The sequence below is a fragment of the Oncorhynchus masou genome, unplaced genomic scaffold, assembly GCF_036934945.1.
Source record: "Oncorhynchus masou masou isolate Uvic2021 unplaced genomic scaffold, UVic_Omas_1.1 unplaced_scaffold_486, whole genome shotgun sequence".
Taxonomy (NCBI): Eukaryota; Metazoa; Chordata; class Actinopteri; order Salmoniformes; family Salmonidae; genus Oncorhynchus; species Oncorhynchus masou.
In genome coordinates, this window is record NW_027011254.1 from 430,704 (window position 1) to 451,998 (window position 21,295).

General features: G+C 56.9%; 1 protein-coding gene across 2 annotated transcripts in view; it reads left to right on the forward strand.

Moving 5' to 3' along the window:
- Nucleotides 1-7,896: 7,896 nt before the first annotated feature.
- Nucleotides 7,897-21,295, forward strand: part of LOC135535357 (actin-related protein 2/3 complex subunit 1B-like) — a 40,214-nt gene continuing 26,815 nt past the window's right edge. For both annotated transcript variants that reach the window (XM_064962014.1, XM_064962015.1), the window contains exons 1-3: nucleotides 7,897-8,034; nucleotides 9,132-9,258; nucleotides 11,482-11,586. In XM_064962014.1, the coding sequence (XP_064818086.1) occupies nucleotides 9,195-9,258; nucleotides 11,482-11,586 (169 nt within the window). In that variant the 5' untranslated portion in view covers nucleotides 7,897-8,034; nucleotides 9,132-9,194. The remainder of the gene's footprint in view (nucleotides 8,035-9,131; nucleotides 9,259-11,481; nucleotides 11,587-21,295) is intronic.

Sequence of the window (21,295 nt, forward strand, 5' to 3'; positions counted from 1 at the left end):
TCTGTCGCTCTGCCGAGTCGCCTGTCTGTCTGTCGTCTGCCGAGTCGCCTGTCTGTCTGTCGCTTCTGCCGAGTCGCCTGTCTGTCTGTCGCTCTGCTGAGTCGCCTGTCTGTCTGTCGCTCTGCTCTGCCGAGTCGCCTGTCTGTCGCTCTGCTCTGCCGAGTCGTCTGTCGCTCTGCTCTACCGAGTCGCCTGTCTGTCTGTCGCTCTGCCGAGTCGCCTGTCTCTGTCGCTCTGCCGAGTCGCCTGTCTGTCTGTCTGTCGCTCTGCTCTACCGAGTCGCCTGTCTGTCGCTCTACCGAGTCGCCTGTCTGTCGCTCTGCTCTACCGAGTCGCCTGTCTGTCTGTCGCTCTGCCGAGTCGCCTGTCTCTGTCGCTCTGCCGAGTCGCCTGTCTGTCTGTCGCTCTGCTCTACCGAGTTGCCTGTCTGTCGCTCTACCGAGTCGCCTGTCTGTCTGTCGCTCTGCTCTACCGAGTCGCCTGTCTGTCTGTCGCTCTGCCGAGTCGCCTGTCTCTGTCGCTCTGCCGAGTCGCCTGTCTGTTGCTCTGCTCTACCGAGTCGCCTGTCTGTCTGTCGCTCTGCTCTACCGAGTCGCCTGTCTGTTGCTCTGCTCTACTGAGTCGCCTGTCTGTTGCTCTGCTCTACCGAGTCGCCTGTCTGTTGCTCTGCTCTACCGAGTCGCCTGTCTGTCGCTCTGCCGAGTCGCCTGTCTGTCTGTCGCTCTGCCGAGTCGCCTGTCTGTCTGTCGCTCTGCCGAGTCGCCTGTCTGTCTGTCGCTCTGCCGAGTCGCCTGTCTGTCTGTCGCTCTGCCGAGTCGCCTGTCTGTCTGTCTGCTCTGCCGAGTCGCCTGTCTGTCTGTCACTCTGCTCTGCCGAGTCGCCTGTCTGTCTGTCGCTCTGCCGAGTCGCCTGTCTGTCTGTCGCTCTACCGAGTCGCCTGTCTGTCTGTCGCTCTACCGAGTCGCCTGTCTGTCTGTCGCTCTACCGAGTCGCCTGTCTGTCTCGCTCTGCTCTGCCGAGTCGCCTGTCTGTCTGTCGCTCTGCCGAGTCGCCTGTCTGTCGCTCTACCGAGTCGCCTGTCTGTCTCGCTCTGCTCTGCCGAGTCGCCTGTCTGTCTGTCGCTCTACCTGTCGCCTGTCTGTCTGTCGCTCTACCGGGTCGCCTGTCTGTCTGTCGCTCTACCGAAGTCGCCTGTCTGTCTGTCGCACTACCGAGTCGCCTGTCTGTCTGTCGCTCTGCTCTGCCGAGTCGCCTGTCTGTCGCTCTGCTCTGCCGAGTCGCCTGTCTGTCTGTCGCTCTGCCGAGTCGCCTGTCTGTCTGTCGCTCTGCCGAGTCGCCTGTCTGTCTGTCGCTGTCTGCCGAGTCGCCTGTCTGTCTGTCGCTCTGCCGAGTGCCTGTCTGTCTGTCGTCTGCTCTGCCTGTCGTCTGTCTGTCGCTCTGCTCGTCGCCTGTCTGTCGCTCTGCCGAGTCGCCTGTCTCTGTGTCTGCTTCTGCCGAGTCGCCTGTCTGTCTGTCGCTCTGCTCTACCGAGTCGCCTGTCTGTCTGTTGCTCTGCCGAGTCGCCTGTCTGTCTGTCTGTCGCTCTGCTCTACCGAGTCGCCTGTCTGTCGCTCTACCGAGTCGCCTGTCTGTCGCTCTACCGAGTCGCCTGTCTGTCGCTCTGCTCTACCGAGTCGCCTGTCTGTCTGTCGCTCTGCCGAGTCGCCTGTCTCTGTCGCTCTGCCGAGTCGCCTGTCTGTCTGTCGCTCTGCTCTACCGAAGTTGCCTGTCTGTCGCTCTACCGAGTCGCCTGTCTGTCTGTCGCTCTGCTCTACCGAAGTCGCCTGTCTGTCTGTCGCTCTGCTGTCGCCTGTCTGTCGCTCTGCCGAGTCGCCTGTCTGTTGCTCTGCTCTACCGAAGTCGCCTGTCTGTCGCTCTGCTCTACCGAAGTCGCCTGTCTGTTGCTCTGCTCTACCTGTCGCCTGTCTGTCGCTCTGCTCTACCGAGTCGCCTGTCTGTTGCTCTGCTCTACTGAGTCGCCTGTCTGTTGCTCTGCTCTACCGAAGTCGCCTGTCTGTTGCTCTGCTCTACCGAAGTCGCCTGTCTGTCGCTCTACCGAAGTCGCCTGTCTGTCTGTCGCTCTGCTCTACCGAGTCGCCTGTCTGTCTGTCGCTCTGCCGAGTCGCCTGTCTGTCTGTCGCTCTGCCGAGTCGCCTGTCTGTCTGTCACTCTGCTCTGCCGAAGTCGCCTGTCTGTCTGTCGCTCTGCCTGTCGCCTGTCTGTCTGTCGCTCTGCCGAAGTCGCCTGTCTGTCTGTCGCTCTGCTCTGCCGAAGTCGCCTGTCTGTCTGTCGCTCTGCCGAAGTCGCCTGTCTGTCTGTCGCTCTGCCGAAGTCGCCTGTCTGTCTGTCGCTCTACCGAAGTCCTGTCTGTCTGCTCTGCTCTGCCGAAGTCGCCTGTCTGTCTGTCGGCTCTGCCTGTCGCCTGTCTGTCTGTCGCTCTGCCGAGTCGCCTGTCTGTCTGTCGCTCTGCCTGTCGCCTGTCTGTCGCTCTACCGAAGTCGCCTGTCTGTCTCGCTCTGCTCTGCCGAGTCGCCTGTCTGTCTGTCGCTCTACCTGTCGCCTGTCTGTCTGTCGCTCTGTCTGTCGCCTGTCTGTCTGTCGCACTACCGAGTCGCCTGTCTGTCTGTCGCTCTGCTCTGCCGAGTCGCCTGTCTGTCGCTCTGCTCTGCCGAGTCGCCTGTCTGTCTGTCGCTCTGCCGAGTCGCCTGTCTGTCTGTCGCTCTGCCGAGTCGCCTGTCTGTCTGTCGCTCTGCCGAGTCGCCTGTCTGTCTGTCGCTCTGCCGAGTCGCCTGTCTGTCTGTCGCTCTGCCGAGTCGCCTGTCTGTCTGTCGCTCTGCTCTGCCGAGTCGTCTGTCTGTCGCTCTGCTCTACCGAGTCGCCTGTCTCTGTCGCTCTGCCGAGTCGCCTGTCTCTGTCGCTCTGCCGAGTCGCCTGTCTGTCTGTCGCTCTGCTCTACCGAGTCGCCTGTCTGTCTGTTGCTCTGCCGAGTCGCCTGTCTGTCTGTCTGTCGCTCTGCTCTACCGAAGTCGCTTGTCTGTCGCTCTACCGAGTCGCCTGTCTGTCGCTCTGCTCTACCGAGTCGCCTGTCTGTCTGTCGCTCTGCCGAGTCGCCTGTCTCTGTCGCTCTGCCGAGTCGCCTGTCTGTCTGTCGCTCTGCTCTACCGAGTTGCCTGTCTGTCGCTCTACCGAGTCGCCTGTCTGTCTGTCGCTCTGCTCTACAGAGTCGCCTGTCTGTCTGTCGCTCTGCCGAGTCGCCTGTCTCTGTCGCTCTGCCGAGTCGCCTGTCTGTTGCTCTGCTCTACCGAGTCGCCTGTCTGTCTGTCGCTCTGCTCTACCGAGTCGCCTGTCTGTTGCTCTGCTCTACCGAAGTCGCCTGTCTGTTGCTCTGCTCTACCGAAGTCGCCTGTCTGTTGCTCTGCTCTACCGAAGTCGCCTGTCTGTTGCTCTGCTCTACCGAAGTCGCCTGTCTGTCGCTCTGCTCTACCGAGTCGCCTGTCTGTCGCTCTGCTCTACCGAAGTCGCCTGTCTGTCGCTTCTGCTCTACCGAAGTCGCCTGTCTGTCTGTCGCTCTGCCCGAAGTCGCCTGTCTGTCTGTCGCTCTGCTCTGCCGGTCGCCTGTCTGTCGCTCTGCTCTGCCGAGTCGCCTGTCTGTCTGTCGCTCTGCCGAGTCGCCTGTCTGTCTGTCGCTCTGCCGAGTCGCCTGTCTGTCTGTCGCTCTGCCGAGTCGCCTGTCTGTCTGTCGCTCTGCCGAGTCGCCTGTCTGTCTGTCGCTCTGCTCTGCCGAGTCGTCTGTCTGTCGCTCTGCTCTACCGAGTCGCCTGTCTGTCGCGGCTCTGCCGAGTCGCCTGTCTCTGTCGCTCTGCCGAGTCGCCTGTCTGTCTGTCGCTCTGCTCTACCGAGTCGCCTGTCTGTCTGTTGCTCTGCCGAGTCGCCTGTCTGTCTGTCTGTCGCTCTGCTCTACCGAGTCGCTTGTCTGTCGCTCTACCGAGTCGCCTGTCTGTCGCTCTGCTCTACCGAGTCGCCTGTCTGTCTGTCGCTCTGCCGAGTCGCCTGTCTCTGTCGCTCTGCCGAGTCGCCTGTCTGTCTGTCGCTCTGCTCTACCGAGTTGCCTGTCTGTCGCTCTACCGAGTCGCCTGTCTGTCTGTCGCTCTGCTCTACAGAGTCGCCTGTCTGTCTGTCGCTCTGCCGAGTCGCCTGTCTCTGTCGCTCTGCCGAGTCGCCTGTCTGTTGCTCTGCTCTACCGAGTCGCCTGTCTGTCTGTCGCTCTGCTCTACCGAGTCGCCTGTCTGTTGCTCTGCTCTACCGAGTCGCCTGTCTGTTGCTCTGCTCTACCGAGTCGCCTGTCTGTTGCTCTGCTCTACCGAGTCGCCTGTCTGTCGCTCTGCTCTACCGAGTCGCCTGTCTGTCGCTCTGCTCTACCGAGTCGCCTGTCTGTCGCTCTGCTCTACCGAAGTCGCTTGTCTGTCTGTCGCTCTGCCGAAGTCGCCTGTCTGTCTGTCGCTCTGCCCGAAGTCGCCTGTCTGTCTGTCGCTCTGCCGAGTCGCCTGTCTGTCTGTCGCTCTGCCGAAGTCGCCTGTCTGTCTGTCGCTCTGCCGAGTCGCCTGTCTGTCTGTCGCTCTGCCGAGTCGCCTGTCTGTCTGTCGCTCTGCCGAAGTCGCCCTGTCTGTCTGTCGCTCTGCCGAAGTCGCCTGTCTGTCTGTCTGCTCTGCCGAGTCGCCTGTCTGTCTGTCGCTCTGCCGAAGTCGCCTGTCTGTCTGTCGCTCTGCCGAAGTCGCCTGTCTGTCTGTCGCTCTGCCGAAGTCCTGTCTGTCTGTCGCTCTGCCGAGTGCCTCGTCTGTCTGTCGCTCTGCCTGTCGCCTGTCTGTCTGTCGCTCTGCCGAAGTCGCCTGTCTGTCGCTCTGCCGAAGTCGCCTGTCTGTCTGTCTGCTCTGCCGAGTCGCCTGTCTGTCTGTCTGCTCTGCCGAGTCGCCTGTCTGTCTGTCGCTCTGCCGAAGTCGCCTCTGTCTGTCGCTCTGCCGAGTCGCCTGTCTGTCTGTCGCTCTGCCGAGTCGCCTGTCTGTCTGTCGCTCTGCCGGTCGCCTGTCTGTCTGTCGCTCTGCCGAGTCGCCTGTCTGTCTGTCGCTCTGCCGAGTCGCCTGTCTGTCTGTCGCTCTGCCGAGTCGCCTGTCTGTCTGTCGCTCTGCCGAGTCGCCTGTCTGTCTGTCGCTCTGCCGAGTCGCCTGTCTGTCTGTCGCTCTGCCGAGTCGCCTGTCTGTCGCTCTGCCGAGTCGCCTGTCTGTCGCTCTGCCGAGTCGCCTGTCTGTCGCTCTGCCGAGTCGCCGGTCTGTCGCTCTGCCGAGTCGCTTCTGTCTGTCGCTCTGCCGAGTCGCCTGTCTGTCGCTCTGCCGAGTCGCCTGTCTGTCGCTCTGCCGAGTCGCCTGTCTGTCGCTCTGCCGAGTCGCCTGTCTGTCGCTCTGCCGAGTCGCCTGTCTGTCGCTCTGCCGAGTCGCCTGTCTGTCTGTCGCTCTGCCGAGTCGCCTGTCTGTCTGTCGCTCTGCCGAGTCGCCTGTCTGTCGCTCTGCCCTGCCGAGTCGCCTGTCTGTCGCTCTGCCGAGTCGCCTGTCTGTCGCTCTGCCGAGTCGCCTGTCTGTCGCTCTACCGAGTCGCCTGTCTGTCTGTTGCTCTGCTCTGCCGAGTCGCCTGTCTGTCTGTCGCTCTGCCGAGTCGCCTGTCTGTCGCTCTGCCGAGTCGCCTGTCTGTCTGTCGCTCTGCTCTACCGAGTCGCCTGTCTGTCTGTCGCTCTGCTCTACCGAGTCGCCTGTCTGTCTGTCGCTCTGCCGAGTCGCCTGTCTGTCTGTCGCTCTGCTCTGCCGAGTCGCCTGTCTGTCTGTTGCTCTGCCCTGCCGAGTCGCCTGTCTGCTGCTTTGTGTGGAGGAGCCAGACGAAGCCCTTCCAACAGAAGGAAATGATCACATGCATCTGGTGGAACAGAACAAGAAACAGGGAAGGTGGATAATGAAGAGGGGAGTCTCATCTACCCTCTCTCTCTCTCCCACCCTAGTCTACCCCCTCTCTCTCTCTCTCACCCTAGTCTACCCCCTCTCTCTCTCTCTCACCCTAGTCTACCCCCTCTCTCTCTCTCTCACCCTAGTCTACCCCCTCTCTCTCTCTCACCCTAGTCTACCCCCTCTCTCTCTCTCACCCTAGTCTACCCCCTCTCTCTCTCACCCTAGTCTACCCCCTCTCTCCCACCCTAGTCTACCCCCTCTCTCTCACCCTAGTCTACCCTCTCTCTCTCCCACCCTAGTCTACCCCCTCTCTCTCCCACCCTAGTCTACCCTCCCCTCTCTCCCACCCTAGTCTACCCTCCTCTCTCTCCCACCCTAGTCTACCCTCCCTCTCTCTCCCACCCTAGTCTACCCTCCCTCTCTCTCTCTCACCCTAGTCTACCCTCCCTCTCTCTCCCACCCTAGTCTACCCTCCCTCTCTCTCTCCCACCCTAGTCTACCCTCCTCTCTCTCTCCCACCCTAGTCTACCCCCCTCTCTCACCCTAGTCTACCCTCTCTCTCTCCCACCCTAGTCTACCCCTCTCTCTCCCACCCTAGTCTACCCTCCTCTCTCTCCCACCCTAGTCTACCCTCCCTCTCTCTCCCACCCTAGTCTACCCTCCCTCTCTCTCTCACCCTAGTCTACCCCCTCTCTCTCTCACCCTAGTCTACCCCCCCTCTCTCTCTCACCCTAGTCTACCCCCTCTCTCTCTCTCACCCTAGTCTACCCCCTCTCTCTCTCTCACCCTAGTCTACCCCCCTCTCTCCCACCCTAGTCTACCCTCTCTCTCTCCCACCCTAGTCTACCCCCTCTCTCTCCCACCCTAGTCTACCCTCCCTCTCTCTCCCACCCTAGTCTACCCTCCCTCTCTCTCCCACCCTAGTCTACCCTCCCTCTCTCTCTCACCCTAGTCTACCCTCTCTCTCTCCCACCCTAGTCTACCCTCCCCTCTCTCTCCCACCCTAGTCTACCCTCCCCTCTCTCTCTCCCACCCTAGTCTACCCTCCCTCTCTCTCCCACCCTAGTCTACCCTCCTCTCTCTCCCACCCTAGTCTACCCCCCTCTCTCCCACCCTAGTCTACCCTCCCTCTCTCTCCCACCCTAGTCTACCCTCCCTCTCTCTCTCCCACCCTAGTCTACCTCCCTCCCTCTCTCCCACCCTAGTCTACCCTCTCTCTCTCCCACCCTAGTCTACCCTCCCTCTCTCTCCCACCCTAGTCTACCCCCTCTCTCTCTCCCACCCTAGTCTACCCTCTCTCTCTCCCACCCTAGTCTACCCCCTCTCTCTCCCACCCTAGTCTACCCCCCTCTCTCTCTCCCACCCTAGTCTACCCTCTCTCTCTCTCACCCTAGTCTACCCCCCTCTCTCTCTCTCACCCTAGTCTACCCCCCTCTCTCTCCCACCCTAGTCTACCCCTCTCTCTCCCACCCTAGTCTACCCCCCTCTCTCTCTCCCACCCTAGTCTACCCCCTCTCTCTCCCACCCTAGTCTACCCCCCTCTCTCTCACCCTAGTCTACCCCCCTCTCTCTCACCCTAGTCTACCCCCCTCTCTCTCACACACCCTAGTTGACGCCACCCTCCCTTCCTTTTCTGTTACAGATGTGAATGTTCTACTTTAACTCCTTCCTCTCTGTAGAAGCCAAGTCTTTTCTACTTCTCCCCTTCTCTCTTTTTGCGGAAGTTTCTATTTTCTCCCTCCCCCGCTTTTTTTGCAGAAGCAACTTTCTGCCTCTACCGCTCCCTTCAGCCCCGTCTCTTTTTCTGCAGAAGTTTGTTTTCCCTCCCCCGGCCTCACCCCTCCCTCTGTTCCTCTTTTTGCGGAAGCAACTTTTTCTACCACCTCCTCGTCTACAGAAGTGTCTGTTCTCTCTCCGTCACTCTGTCGGTAGCTTTCGCGTCGACTGGCCAGAGTCCGCGAGCTGTTCTCTCCACTCATCTCCTTCCGTATCATCCCTCCATCTCAGGGTAAGTACAAGTTCTCTCGGCTGACCGGACATGTCCAGACATGTCTGGTTGGTTCTACTGATAAACAGACACAACCAGGCAGAAACTTTTTTTTAAATTTTCTTTAATGCAAAACAATGAAAACTACGAGGAAAAGTTACCAAGATGACACGTTTTCAACGTTGCGTAATGAAACAGGCAGGGAAGCAGGACTCGCGCGCACACTCTCACCGTCCAAGCACGCGCACTGTCGTGGACGCAAGGGTCCGATCCCACTTCTGACACCAGTGTAATGAAACAGGCAGGGAAGCAGGACTCGAACCCTCGACCTTTCTAGCCCGAAAGTCCAGCGCGCGCTATAAGCGGCACAGTCGATATCCGCTCTTATAAACCCCCCAGGGTCGTTACAGTAGAGAGACCCCCCCCAGGGTCGTTACAGTAGAGAGAGACCCCCCCCAGGGTCGTTACAGTAGAGAGAGAGAGAGGGACGTTGTTCCAGCTGCAGTGGCACCACTGTTCTGTGAGGAGTCAGACACGCCAGCTTTACGTTAGTCCGGGAACCATGGCAATGACAGTGGGTTAGCTAGCGTGTCGCCGCTGTTCTGTGTGGAGTCAGACACGCCAGCTTTACGTTAGTCCGGGAACCATGGCAATGACAGTTGGTTAGCAACACGCCTTATTGAAGATGTAGCCGTGACGGACAACTTTAAACAGCCCGTTTCCTGTCGTTACAAGGCTACGTTGTGTTGATGTGTTATATACAGTGTGCGTGTTTGACATTCATTTCATGCCACAGAGGCTCAGTCTAACACAACCTAGACTGTATCTCTGACTCAATTCAAGGGCTTTATTGGCATGGGAAACGTGTTAACATTGCTAAAGCAAGTGAGGTAGATAATAAATATATGTATGTATGTATGTATATATATATATATATGTATATGTATTATATATATATATATATATATATATATATATATATATATGTATTATATATGTGAAACTCTCTGTCAGTCTCTCTCTCTGAAGTTTTCAGTTAGATGGTGATTTTATGACCAATTGAAAGTGTTTGTGACGTTGCAGTCTAGTGCAAAAACCATTATTTTTTTATTCAACAGGAACTACAGAGGCCTCTCATTGGCTCATCTCACTTTCTGATTCTGCATCGTCCTGATTTGGCTATGGCTTACCACAGCTTCTTGCTCGAGCCAATCAGCTGCCACTCCTGGAACAAGGACCGGACCCGTGAGTAGGACACTCTCTCTGATTGGTCAATAGGACTTCCTCGCCTACAGAACTAGAGGAAACCCAACTCAGATGGTGTTGAGCAGGAACTCACAAAGCTGAGTTGTAGTGAAGTTCATTTGATATTCATTGCAGGTAGTAATTGAAACACACCAAGATAACTGAAATTGATCCAAGTTAAACAAAAAAAAAACAGGCTTAAGTTGAGTGAGTCTGACGGGGGGGCCTGTGATTGGCTCCCATGTGGCTGGAGGTATTTCCTGTTGTAGCGAGAGGGCTGTGATTGGCTCCCATGTGGCTGGAGGTATTTCCTGTTGTAGCGAGAGGGCTGTGATTGGCTCCCATGTGGCTGGAGGTATTTCCTGTTGTAGCGAGAGGGCTGTGATTGGCTCCCATGTGGCTGGAGGTATTTCCTGTTGTAGCGAGAGGGCTGTGATTGGCTCCCATGTGGCTGGAGGTATTTCCTGTTGTAGCGAGAGGGCTGTGATTGGCTCCCATGTGGCTGGAGGTATTTCCTGTTGTAGCGAGAGGGCTGTGATTGGCTCCCATGTGGCTGGAGGTATTTCCTGTTGTAGCGAGAGGGCTGTGATTGGCTCCCATGTGGCTGGAGGTATTTCCTGTTGTAGCGAGAGGGCTGTGATTGGCTCCCATGTGGCTGGAGGTATTTCCTGTTGTAGCGAGAGGGCTGTGATTGGCTCCCATGTGGCTGGAGGTATTTCCTGTTGTAGCGAGAGGGCTGTGATTGGCTCCCTTGTGGCTGGAGGTATTTCCTGTTGTAGCGAGAGGGCTGTGATTGGCTCCCATGTGGCTGGAGGTATTTCCTGTTGTAGCGAGAGGGCTGTGATTGGCTCCCATGTGGCTGGAGGTATTTCCTGTTGTAGCGAGAGGGCTGTGATTGGCTCCCATGTGGCTGGAGGTATTTCCTGTTGTAGCGAGAGGGCTGTGATTGGCTCCCATGTGGCTGGAGGTATTTCCTGTTGTAGCGAGAGGGCTGTGATTGGCTCCCATGTGGCTGGAGGTATTTCCTGTTGTAGCGAGAGGGCTGTGATTGGCTCCCATGTGGCTGGAGGTATTTCCTGTTGTAGCGAGAGGGCTGTGATTGGCTCCCATGTGGCTGGAGGTATTTCCTGTTGTAGCGAGAGGGCTGGTGTTCTGGGTCTCAGAGAGACGACTGTGTTCCACAGAGCTCAGGAAACTAACTCCATATTTGGGTTGTTTCGATCTGAGTCTTCGGTTTCTGCTCAAAATGGATGGTGTGTCTGGGCAGAGCACACAGACGGACGCACAACCACAGTGTGTGAGTCATATAAACAGGAACAGGTGGTGAACTGGAGGTTTTCAGTGTGTTTCTCTCGTGTCAGAATTTAGAGGCAGACAGACACGCTGAGAGAAACACGCTGAGAGGCAGACCGACACGCTGAGAGAAACACACTGAGAGGCAGACAGACACGCTGAGAGGCAGGCAGACACGCTGAGAGGCAGGCAGACGCGCTGAGAGGCAGGCAGAAACACGCTGAGAGGCAGACAGAAACACGCTGAGAGGCAGGCAGACACGCTGAGAGGCAGGCAGACGCGCTGAGAGGCAGACAGACACGCTGAGAGGCAGACAGACACGCTGAGAGGCAGACAGACACACTGAGAGGCAGACAGACACGCTGAGAGGCAGACAGACACACACATAGATGTGAGAGGAGTGTGACCTTGCTTCCCACGCTATACTGTTGCAAACACACTCACTCACACGAACCAACAGCCCTCTGAATATAATGTGATATCTCCCTATAGAGATTGATCTGATGATATAGTGTGATCTCTCCCTATAGAGATTGATCTGATATATATAGTGTGATTGATCTGATAGATATAGTGTGATCTCTCCCTATAGAGATTGATCTGATATATATAGTGTGATTGATCTGATAGATATAGTGTGATCTCTCCCTATAGAGATTGATCTGATAGATATAGTGTGATATCTCCCTATAGAGATTGATCTGATAGATATAGTGTGATATCTCCCTATAGAGATTGATCTGATATAGTGTGATATCTCCCTATAGAGATTGATCTGATATATATAGTGTGATTGATCTGATGATATAGTGTGATCTCTCCCTATAGAGATTGATCTGATATATATTGTGTGATTGATCTGATATATATATAGTGTGATCTCTCCCTGTAGAGATTGCTCTGATGATATAGTGTGATATCTCCCTATAGAGATTGCTCTGTGTCCCAACAACCATGATGTCCACATCTATAAGAAGGACGGGACCAAGTGGACCAAGATTCATGAACTGAAGGAGCACAACGGACAGGTCACAGGTGAGAGACCCCCTCCCCCCTCTCCAGGTATAGACTGGGCTCCAGACAGTAACTCTATGCCCCCCTCCCATCTCTCCAGGTATAGACTGGGCTCCAGACAGTAACTCTATGCCCCCCCATCTCTCCAGGTATAGACTGGGCTCCAGACAGTAACTCTATGCCCACCCCTCCCATCTCTCCAGGTATAGACTGGGCTCCAGAGAGTAACTCTATGCCCCCCCTCCCATCTCTCCAGGTATAGACTGGGCTCCAGACAGTAACTCTATGCCCCCCCCCCTCCCATCTCTCCAGGTGTAGACTGGGCTCCAGACAGTAACTCTATTGCCCCCCCCCCCATCTCTCCAGGTATAGACTGGGCTCCAGACAGTAACTCTATGCCCACCCCCTCCCATCTCTCCAGGTATAGACTGGGCTCCAGAGAGTAACTCTATGCCCCCCCTCCCATCTCTCCAGGTATAGACTGGGCTCCAGACAGTAACTCTATGCCCCCCCTCCCATCTCTCCAGGTATAGACTGGGCTCCTGACAGTAACTCTATGCCCCCCCCCTCCCATCTCTCCAGGTATAGACTGGGCTCCAGACAGTAACTCTATGCCCCCCCCCTCCCATCTCTCCAGGTATAGACTGGGCTCCAGACAGTAACTCTATGCCCCCCTCCCATCTCTCCAGGTGTAGACTGGGCTCCAGACAGTAACTCTATGCCCCCCCCCCCCCCATCTCTCCAGGTATAGACTGGGCTCCAGACAGTAACTCTATGCCCCCCCTCCCATCTCTCCAGGTATAGACTGGGCTCCAGACAGTAACTCTATGCCCCCCCTCCCATCTCTCCAGGTATAGACTGGGCTCCAGACAGTAACTCTATGCCCCCCCTCCCATCTCTCCAGGTATAGACTGGGCTCCAGACAGTAACTCTATGCCCCCTCCCATCTCTCCAGGTATAGACTGGGCTCCAGACAGTAACTCTATGCCCCCCTCCCATCTCTCCAGGTATAGACTGGGCTCCAGAGAGTAACTCTATGCCCCCCCCTCTCCAGGTATAGACTGGGCTCCAGACAGTAACTCTATGCCCCCCCTCCCATCTCTCCAGGTATAGACTGGGCTCCAGACAGTAACTCTATGCCCCCCCCCCCTCTCCAGGTATAGACTGGGCTCCAGACAGTAACTCTATGCCCCCCCCCCTCTCCAGGTATAGACTGGGCTCCAGACAGTAACTCTAAGCCCCCCCCCTCCCATCTCTCCAGGTATAGACTGGGCTCCAGACAGTAACTCTATGCCCCCCCTCCCATCTCTCCAGGTATAGACTGGGCTCCAGTCAGTAACTCTATGCCCCCCCTCCCATCTCTCCAGGTATAGACTGGGCTCCAGACAGTAACTCTATGCCCCCCCCTCCCATCTCTCCAGGTATAGACTGGGCTCCAGAGAGTAACTCTATGCCCCCCCTCCCATCTCTCCAGGTATAGACTGGGCTCCAGACAGTAACTCTATGCCCCCCCCCTCCCATCTCTCCAGGTATAGACTTGGCTCCAGACAGTAACTCTATGCCCCCCTCCCATCTCTCCAGGTATAGACTGGGCTCCAGACAGTAACTCTATGCCCTCCCCTCCCATCTCTCCAGGTATAGACTGGGCTCCAGACAGTAACTCTATGCCCCCCTCTCCAGGTATAGACTGGGCTCCAGACAGTAACTCTATGCCCCCCCTCCCATCTCTCCAGGTATAGACTGGGCTCCAGACAGTAACTCTATGTCCCCCCCCCTCTCCAGGTATAGACTGGGCTCCAGACAGTAACTCTATGCCCCCCCCTCCCATCTCTCCAGGTATAGACTGGGCTCCAGAGAGTAACTCTATGCCCCCCCCCTCCCATCTCTCCAGGTATAGACTGGGCTCCAGAGAGTAACTCTATGCCCCCCCCCCCCATCTCTCCAGGTATAGACTGGGCTCCAGACAATAACTCTATGCCCCCCCCCCATCCCTCCAGGTATAGACTGGGCTCCAGACAGTAACTCTATGCCCCCCCTTCCCCCTCTCCAGGTATAGACTGGGCTCCAGACAGTAACTCTATGCCCCCCCTCCCATCTCTCCAGGTATAGACTGGGCTCCAGACAGTAACTCTATGCCCCCCCTCCCATCTCTCCAGGTATAGACTGGGCTCCAGACAGTAACTCTATGCCCCCCATCTCTCCAGGTATAGACTGGGCTCCAGACAGTAACTCTATGCCCCCCCTCCCATCTCTCCAGGTATAGACTGGGCTCCAGACAGTAACTCTATGCCCCCCCTCCCATCTCTCCAGGTGTAGACTGGGCTCCAGACAGTATGCCCCCCCTCTCCAGGTATAGACTGGGCTCCAGACAGTAACTCTATGCCCCCCTCCCATCTCTCCAGGTATAGACTGGGCTCCAGACAGTAACTCTATGCCCCCCCTCCCATCTCTCCAGGTATAGACTGGGCTCCAGACAGTAACTCTATGCCCCCCCTCCCATCTCTCCAGGTATAGACTGGGCTCCAGACAGTAACTCTATGCCCCCCCTCCCATCTCTCCAGGTATAGACTGGGCTCCAGACAGTAACTCTATGCCCCCCCTCTCCAGGTATAGACTGGGCTCCAGACAGTAACTCTATGCCCCCCCCCTCCCATCTCTCCAGGTATAGACTGGGCTCCAGACAGTAACTCTATGTCCCCCCCCCTCTCCAGGTATAGACTGGGCTCCAGACAGTAACTCTATGCCCCCCCTCTCCAGGTATAGACTGGGCTCCAGACAGTAACTCTATGCCCCCCTCCCATCTCTCCAGGTATAGACTGGGCTCCAGACAGTAACTCTATGTCCCCCCCCTCTCCAGGTATAGACTGGGCTCCAGACAGTAACTCTATGCCCCCCCTCCCATCTCTCCAGGTATAGACTGGGCTCCAGACAGTAACTCTATGCCCCCCCCTCCCATCTCTCCAGGTGTAGACTGGGCTCCAGACAGTAACTCTATGCCCCCTCTCCAGGTATAGACTGGGCTCCAGACAGTAACTCTATGCCCCCCCTCCCATCTCTCCAGGTATAGACTGGGCTCCAGACAGTAACTCTATGCCCCCCCCTCCAGGTATAGACTGGGCTCCAGACAGTAACTCTATGCCCCCCCCTCCCATCTCTCCAGGTATAGACTGGGCTCCAGACAGTAACTCTATGCCCCCCCCCTCCCATCTCTCCAGGTATAGACTGGGCTCCAGACAGTAACTCTATGCCCTCCCCTCCCATCTCTCCAGGTATAGACTGGGCTCCAGACAGTAACTCTATGCCCCCCCCTCTCCAGGTATAGACTGGGCTCCAGACAGTAACTCTATGCCCCCCCTCCCATCTCTCCAGGTATAGACTGGGCTCCAGACAGTAACTCTATGTCCCCCCCTCTCCAGGTATAGACTTGGCTCCAGACAGTAACTCCCCCCCCCTTCCCCTCTCCAGGTATAGACTGGGCTCCAGACAGTAACTCTATGCCCCCCCTCCCATCTCTCCAGGTATAGACTGGGCTCCAGACAGTAACTCTATGCCCCCCCTCCCATCTCTCCAGGTATAGACTGGGCTCCAGACAGTAACTCTATGCCCCCCCCATCTCTCCAGGTATAGACTGGGCTCCAGACAGTAACTCTATGCCCCCCTCCCATCTCTCCAGGTATAGACTGGGCTCCAGACAGTAACTCTATGCCCCCCCTCCCATCTCTCCAGGTGTAGACTGGGCTCCAGACAGTAACTCTATGCCCCCCCTCTCCAGGTATAGACTGGGCTCCAGACAGTAACTCTATGCCCCCCCTCCCATCTCTCCAGGTATAGACTGGGCTCCAGACAGTAACTCTATGCCCCCCCTCCCATCTCTCCAGGTATAGACTGGGCTCCAGACAGTAACTCTATGCCCCCCCTCCCATCTCTCCAGGTATAGACTGGGCTCCAGACAGTAACTCTATGCCCCCCTTCCCATCTCTCCAGGTATAGACTGGGCTCCAGACAGTAACTCTATGCCCCCCCTTCCCATCTCTCCAGGTATAGACTGGGCTCCAGACAGTAACTCTATGCCCCCTCCCATCTCTCCAGGTATAGACTGGGCTCCAGACAGTAACTCTATGCCCCCCCCCCTCCCATCTCTCCAGGTATAGACTGGGCTCCAGACAGTAACTCTATGCCCCCCCTCCCATCTCTCCAGGTATAGACTGGGCTCCAGACAGTAACTCTATGCCCCCCCCCCTTCCCATCTCTCCAGGTATAGACTGGGCTCCAGACAGTAACTCTATTCCCCCCCCCCCTCTCCAGGTGTAGACTGGGCTCCAGACAGTAACTCTATGCCCCCCCCCCTCTCCAGGTATAGACTGGGCTCCAGACAGTAACTCTATGCCCCCCCCCCTCCCATCTCTCCAGGTATAGACTGGGCTCCAGACAGTAACTCTATGCCCCCCCCTCCCATCTCTCCAGGTATAGACTGGGCACCAGACAGTAACTCTATGCCCCCCCTCCCATCTCTCCAGGTATAGACTGGGCTCCAGACAGTAACTCTACGCCCTCCCATCTCTCCAGGTATAGACTGGGCTCCAGACAGTAACTCTATGCCCCCCTCTCCAGGTATAGACTGGGCTCCAGACAGTAACTCTCTGCCCCCCCATCTCTCCAGGTATAGACTGGGCTCCAGACAGTAACTCTATGCCCCCCCCCCCATCTCTCCAGGTATAGACTGGGCTCCAGACAGTAACTCTATGCCCCCCCCTCTCCAGGTATAGACTGGGCTCCAGACAGTAACTCTATGCCCCCTCCCATCTCTCCAGGTATAGACTGGGCTCCAGACAGTAACTCTATGCCCCCCCTCCCATCTCTCCAGGTATAGACTGGGCTCCAGACAGTAACTCTATGACCCCCCTCTCCAGGTATAGACTGGGCTCCAGACAGTAACTCTATGCCCCCCCTCCCATCTCTCCAGGTATAGACTGGGCTCCAGACAGTAACTCTATGCCCCCCTCTCCAGTTGTAGACTGGGCTCCAGACAGTAACTCTATGCCCCCCCTCCCATCTCTCCAGGTATAGACTGGGCTCCAGACAGTAACTCTATGCCCTCCCCTCCCATCTCTCCAGGTATAGACTGGGCTCCAGACAGTAACTCAATGCCCCCCCCCTCCCATCTCTCCAGGTATAGACTGGGCTCCAGACAGTAACTCTATGCCCCCCCCCCACCTCTCCAGGTGTAGACTGGGCTCCAGACAGTAACTCTATGCCCCCCTCCTCCCATCTCTCCCGGTATAGACTGGGCTCCAGACAGTAACTCAATGCCCCCCCTCCCATCTCTCCAGGTATAGACTGGGCTCCAGACAGTAACTCTATGCCCCCCCACCTCTCCAGGTGTAGACTGGGCTCCAGACAGTAACTCTATGCCCCCCCCTCCCATCTCTCCAGGTATAGACTGGGCTCCAGACAGTAACTCTATGCCCCCCCCCACCTCTCCAGGTGTAGACTGGGCTCCAGACAGTAACTCTATGCCCCCCTCCAGGTATAGACTGGGCTCCAGACAGTAACTCTATGCCCCCCTCCAGGTATAGACTGGGCTCCAGACAGTAACTCTATGCCCCCCTCCAGGTATAGACTGGGCTCCAGACAGTAACTCTATGCCCCCCCTCCCATCTCTCCAGGTATAGACTGGGCTCCAGACAGTAACTCTATGCCCCCCCCTCCAGGTATAGACTGGGCTCCAGACAGTAACTCTATGCCCCCCCTCCAGGTATAGACTGGGCTCCAGACAGTAACTCTATTCCCCCCCCTCCCATCTCTCCAGGTATAGACTGGGCTCCAGACAGTAACTCTATGCCCCCCCTCCAGGTATAGACTGGGCTCCAGACAGTAACTCTATGCCCCCCTCCCATCTCTCCAGGTATAGACTGGGCTCCAGACAGTAACTCTATGCCCCCCCCCTCTCCAGGTATAGACTGGGCTCCAGACAGTAACTCTATGCCCCCCTCCCATCTCTCCAGGTATAGACTGGGCTCCAGACAGTAACTCTATGCCCCCCTCTCCAGGTATAGACTGGGCTCCAGACAGTAACTCTATGCCCCCCCTCCCATCTCTCCAGGTATAGACTGGGCTCCAGACAGTAACTCTATGCCCCCCTCCCATCTCTCCAGGTATAGACTGGGCACCAGACAGTAACTCTATGCCCCCCTCTCCAGGTATAGACTGTGCTCCAGACAGTAACTCTATGCCCCCCCTCCCATCTCTCCAGGTATAGATAGACTGGGCTCCAGACAGTAACTCTATGCCCCCCCTCCCATCTCTCCAGGTATAGACTGGGCTCCAGACAGTAACTCTATGCCCCCCCCCTCCCATCTCTCCAGGTATAGACTGGGCTCCAGACAGTAACTCTATGCCCCCTCCCATCTCTCCAGGTATAGACTGGGCTCCAGACAGTAACTCTATGCCCCCCCTCTCCAAGTATAGACTGGGCTCCAGACAGTAACTCTATGCCCCCTCCCATCTCTCCAGGTATAGACTGGGCTCCAGACAGTAACTCTATGCCCCCCCTCCCATCTCTCCAGGTATAGACTGGGCTCCAGACAGTAACTCTATGACCCCCCCCTCTCCAGGTATAGACTGGGCTCCAGACAGTAACTCTATGCCCCCTCCCATCTCTCCAGGTATAGACTGGGCTCCAGACAGTAACTCTATGACCCCCCTCTCCAGGTATAGACTGGGCTCCAGACAGTAACTCTATGCCCCCCCCCCCTCCCATCTCTCCAGGTATAGACTGGGCTCCAGACAGTAACTCTATGCCCCCCCCTCCCATCTCTCCAGGTATAGACTGGGCTCCAGACAGTAACTCAATGCCCCCCCTCCCATCTCTCCAGGTATAGACTGGGCTCCAGACAGTAACTCTATGCCCCCCCTCCCATCTCTCCAGGTATAGACTGGGCTCCAGACAGTAACTCAATGCCCCCCCCTCCCATCTCTCCAGGTATAGACTGGGCTCCAGACAGTAACTCTATGCCCCCCCACCTCTCCAGGTGTAGACTGGGCTCCAGACAGTAACTCTATGCCCCCCCCTCTCCAGGTATAGACTGGGCTCCAGACAGTAACTCTATGCCCCCCCCTCTCCAGGTATAGACTGGGCTCCAGACAGTAACTCTATGCCCCCCCTCCCATCTCTCCAGGTATAGACTGGGCTCCAGACAGTAACTCTATGCCCCCCCTCACATCTCTCCAGGTATAGACTGGGCTCCAGACAGTAACTCTATGCCCCCCTCTCCAGGTATAGACTGGGCTCCAGACAGTAACTCTATGCCCCCCCCCCTCCCATCTCTCCAGGTATAGACTGGGCTCCAGACAGTAACTCTATGCCCCCCCCCTCCCATCTCTCCAGGTATAGACTGGGCTCCAGACAGTAACTCTATGCCCCCCCTCCCATCTCTCCAGGTATAGACTGGGCTCCAGACAGTAACTCTATGCCCCCCCTCCCATCTCTCCAGGTATAGACTGGGCCCAGACAGTAACTCTATGCCCCCCCACCCCTCCCATCTCTCCAGGTATAGACTGGGCTCCAGACAGTAACTCTATGCCCCCCCTCCCATCTCTCCAGGTATAGACTGGGCTCCAGACAGTAACTCTATGCCCCCCCCCCCCACCTCTCCAGGTGTAGACTGGGCTCCAGACAGTAACTCTATGCCCCCCCCCCTCCAGGTATAGACTGGGCTCCAGACAGTAACTCTATGCCCCCCCTCCAGGTATAGACTGGGCTCCAGACAGTAACTCTATGCCCCCCTCCAGGTATAGACTGGGCTCCAGACAGTAACTCTATTCCCCCCTCCCATCTCTCCAGGTATAGACTGGGCTCCAGACAGTAACTCTATGCCCCCCCCTCCAGGTATAGACTGGGCTCCAGACAGTAACTCTATGCCCCCCCTCCAGGTATAGACTGGGCTCCAGACAGTAACTCTATGCCCCCTCCCATCTCTCCAGGTATAGACTGGGCTCCAGACAGTAACTCTATGCCCCCCTCTCCAGGTATAGACTGGGCTCCAGACAGTAACTCTATGCCCCCCCCCTCCCATCTCTCCAGGTATAGACTGGGCTCCAGACAGTAACTCTATGCCCCCCTCTCCAGGTATAGACTGGGCTCCAGACAGTAACTCTATGCCCCCCCCTCCCATCTCTCCAGGTATAGACTGGGCTCCAGACAGTAACTCTATGCCCCCCCCCTCCCATCTCTCCAGGTATAGACTGGGCACCAGACAGTAACTCTATGCCCCCCCTCTCCAGGTATAGACTGTGCTCCAGACAGTAACTCTATGCCCCCTCCCATCTCTCCAGGTATAGACTGGGCTCCAGACAGTAACTCTATGCCCCCCCTCCCATCTCTCCAGGTATAGACTGGGCTCCAGACAGTAACTCTATGCCCCCCCCCTCCCATCTCTCCAGGTATAGACTGGGCTCCAGACAGTAACTCTATGCCCCCTCCCATCTCTCCAGGTATAGACTGGGCTCCAGACAGTAACTCTATGCCCCCCCCTCTCCAGGTATAGACTGGACTCCAGACAGTAACTCTATGCCCCCCCCCTCTCCAGGTATAGACTGGGCTCCAGACAGTAACTCTATGCCCCCCCTCCCATCTCTCCAGGTATAGACTGGGCTCCAGACAGTAACTCTATGCCCCCCCCTCTCCAGGTATAGACTGGACTCCAGACAGTAACTCTATGCCCCCTCTCCAGGTATAGACTGGGCTCCAGACAGTAACTCTATGCCCCCCCTCCCATCTCTCCAGGTATAGACTGGGCTCCAGACAGTAACTCTATGCCCCCCCTCCCATCTCTCCAGGTATAGACTGGGCTCCAGACAGTAACTCTATTCCCCCCCCCCCCTCCCATCTCTCCAGGTATAGACTGGGCTCCAGAGAGTAACTCTATTTCCCCCCTCCCATCTCTCCAGGTATAGACTGGGCTCCAGACAGTAACTCTATGCCCCCCCCTCCCATCTCTCCAGGTATAGACTGGGCTCCAGACAGTAACTCTATGCCCCCTCCCATCTCTCCAGGTATAGACTGGGCTCCAGACAGTAACTCTATGCCCCCCTCTCCAGGTATAGACTGGGCTCCAGACAGTAACTCTATTCCCCCCCCTCCCATCTCTCCAGGTATAGACTGGGCTCCAGACAGTAACTCTATGCCCCCCCTCCCATCTCTCCAGGTATAGACTGGGCTCCAGACAGTAACTCTATGCCCCCCTCTCCAGGTATAGACTGGACTCCAGACAGTAACTCTATGCCCCCCCCTCTCCAGGTATAGACTGGGCTCCAGACAGTAACTCTATGCCCCCCCCCCCCCTCCCATCTCTCCAGGTATAGACTGGGCTCCAGACAGTAACTCTATGCCCCCTCCCATCTCTCCAGGTATAGACTGGGCTCCATACAGTAACTCTATGCCCCCCCCTCCCATCTCTCCAGGTATAGACTGGGCTACAGACAGTAACTCTATGCCCCTCCCCCCTCCCATCTCTCCAGGTATAGACTGGGCTCCAGACAGTAACTCTATGCCCCCCCCCCCCTCCCATCTCTCCAGGTATAGACTGGGCTCCAGACAGTAACTCTATGCCCCCCCCTCCCATTTCTCCAGGTATAGACTGGGCTCCAGACAGTAACTCTATGCCCCCCCCCTCCCATCTCTCCAGGTATAGACTGGGCTCCAGACAGTAACTCTATGCCCCCCCCCCTG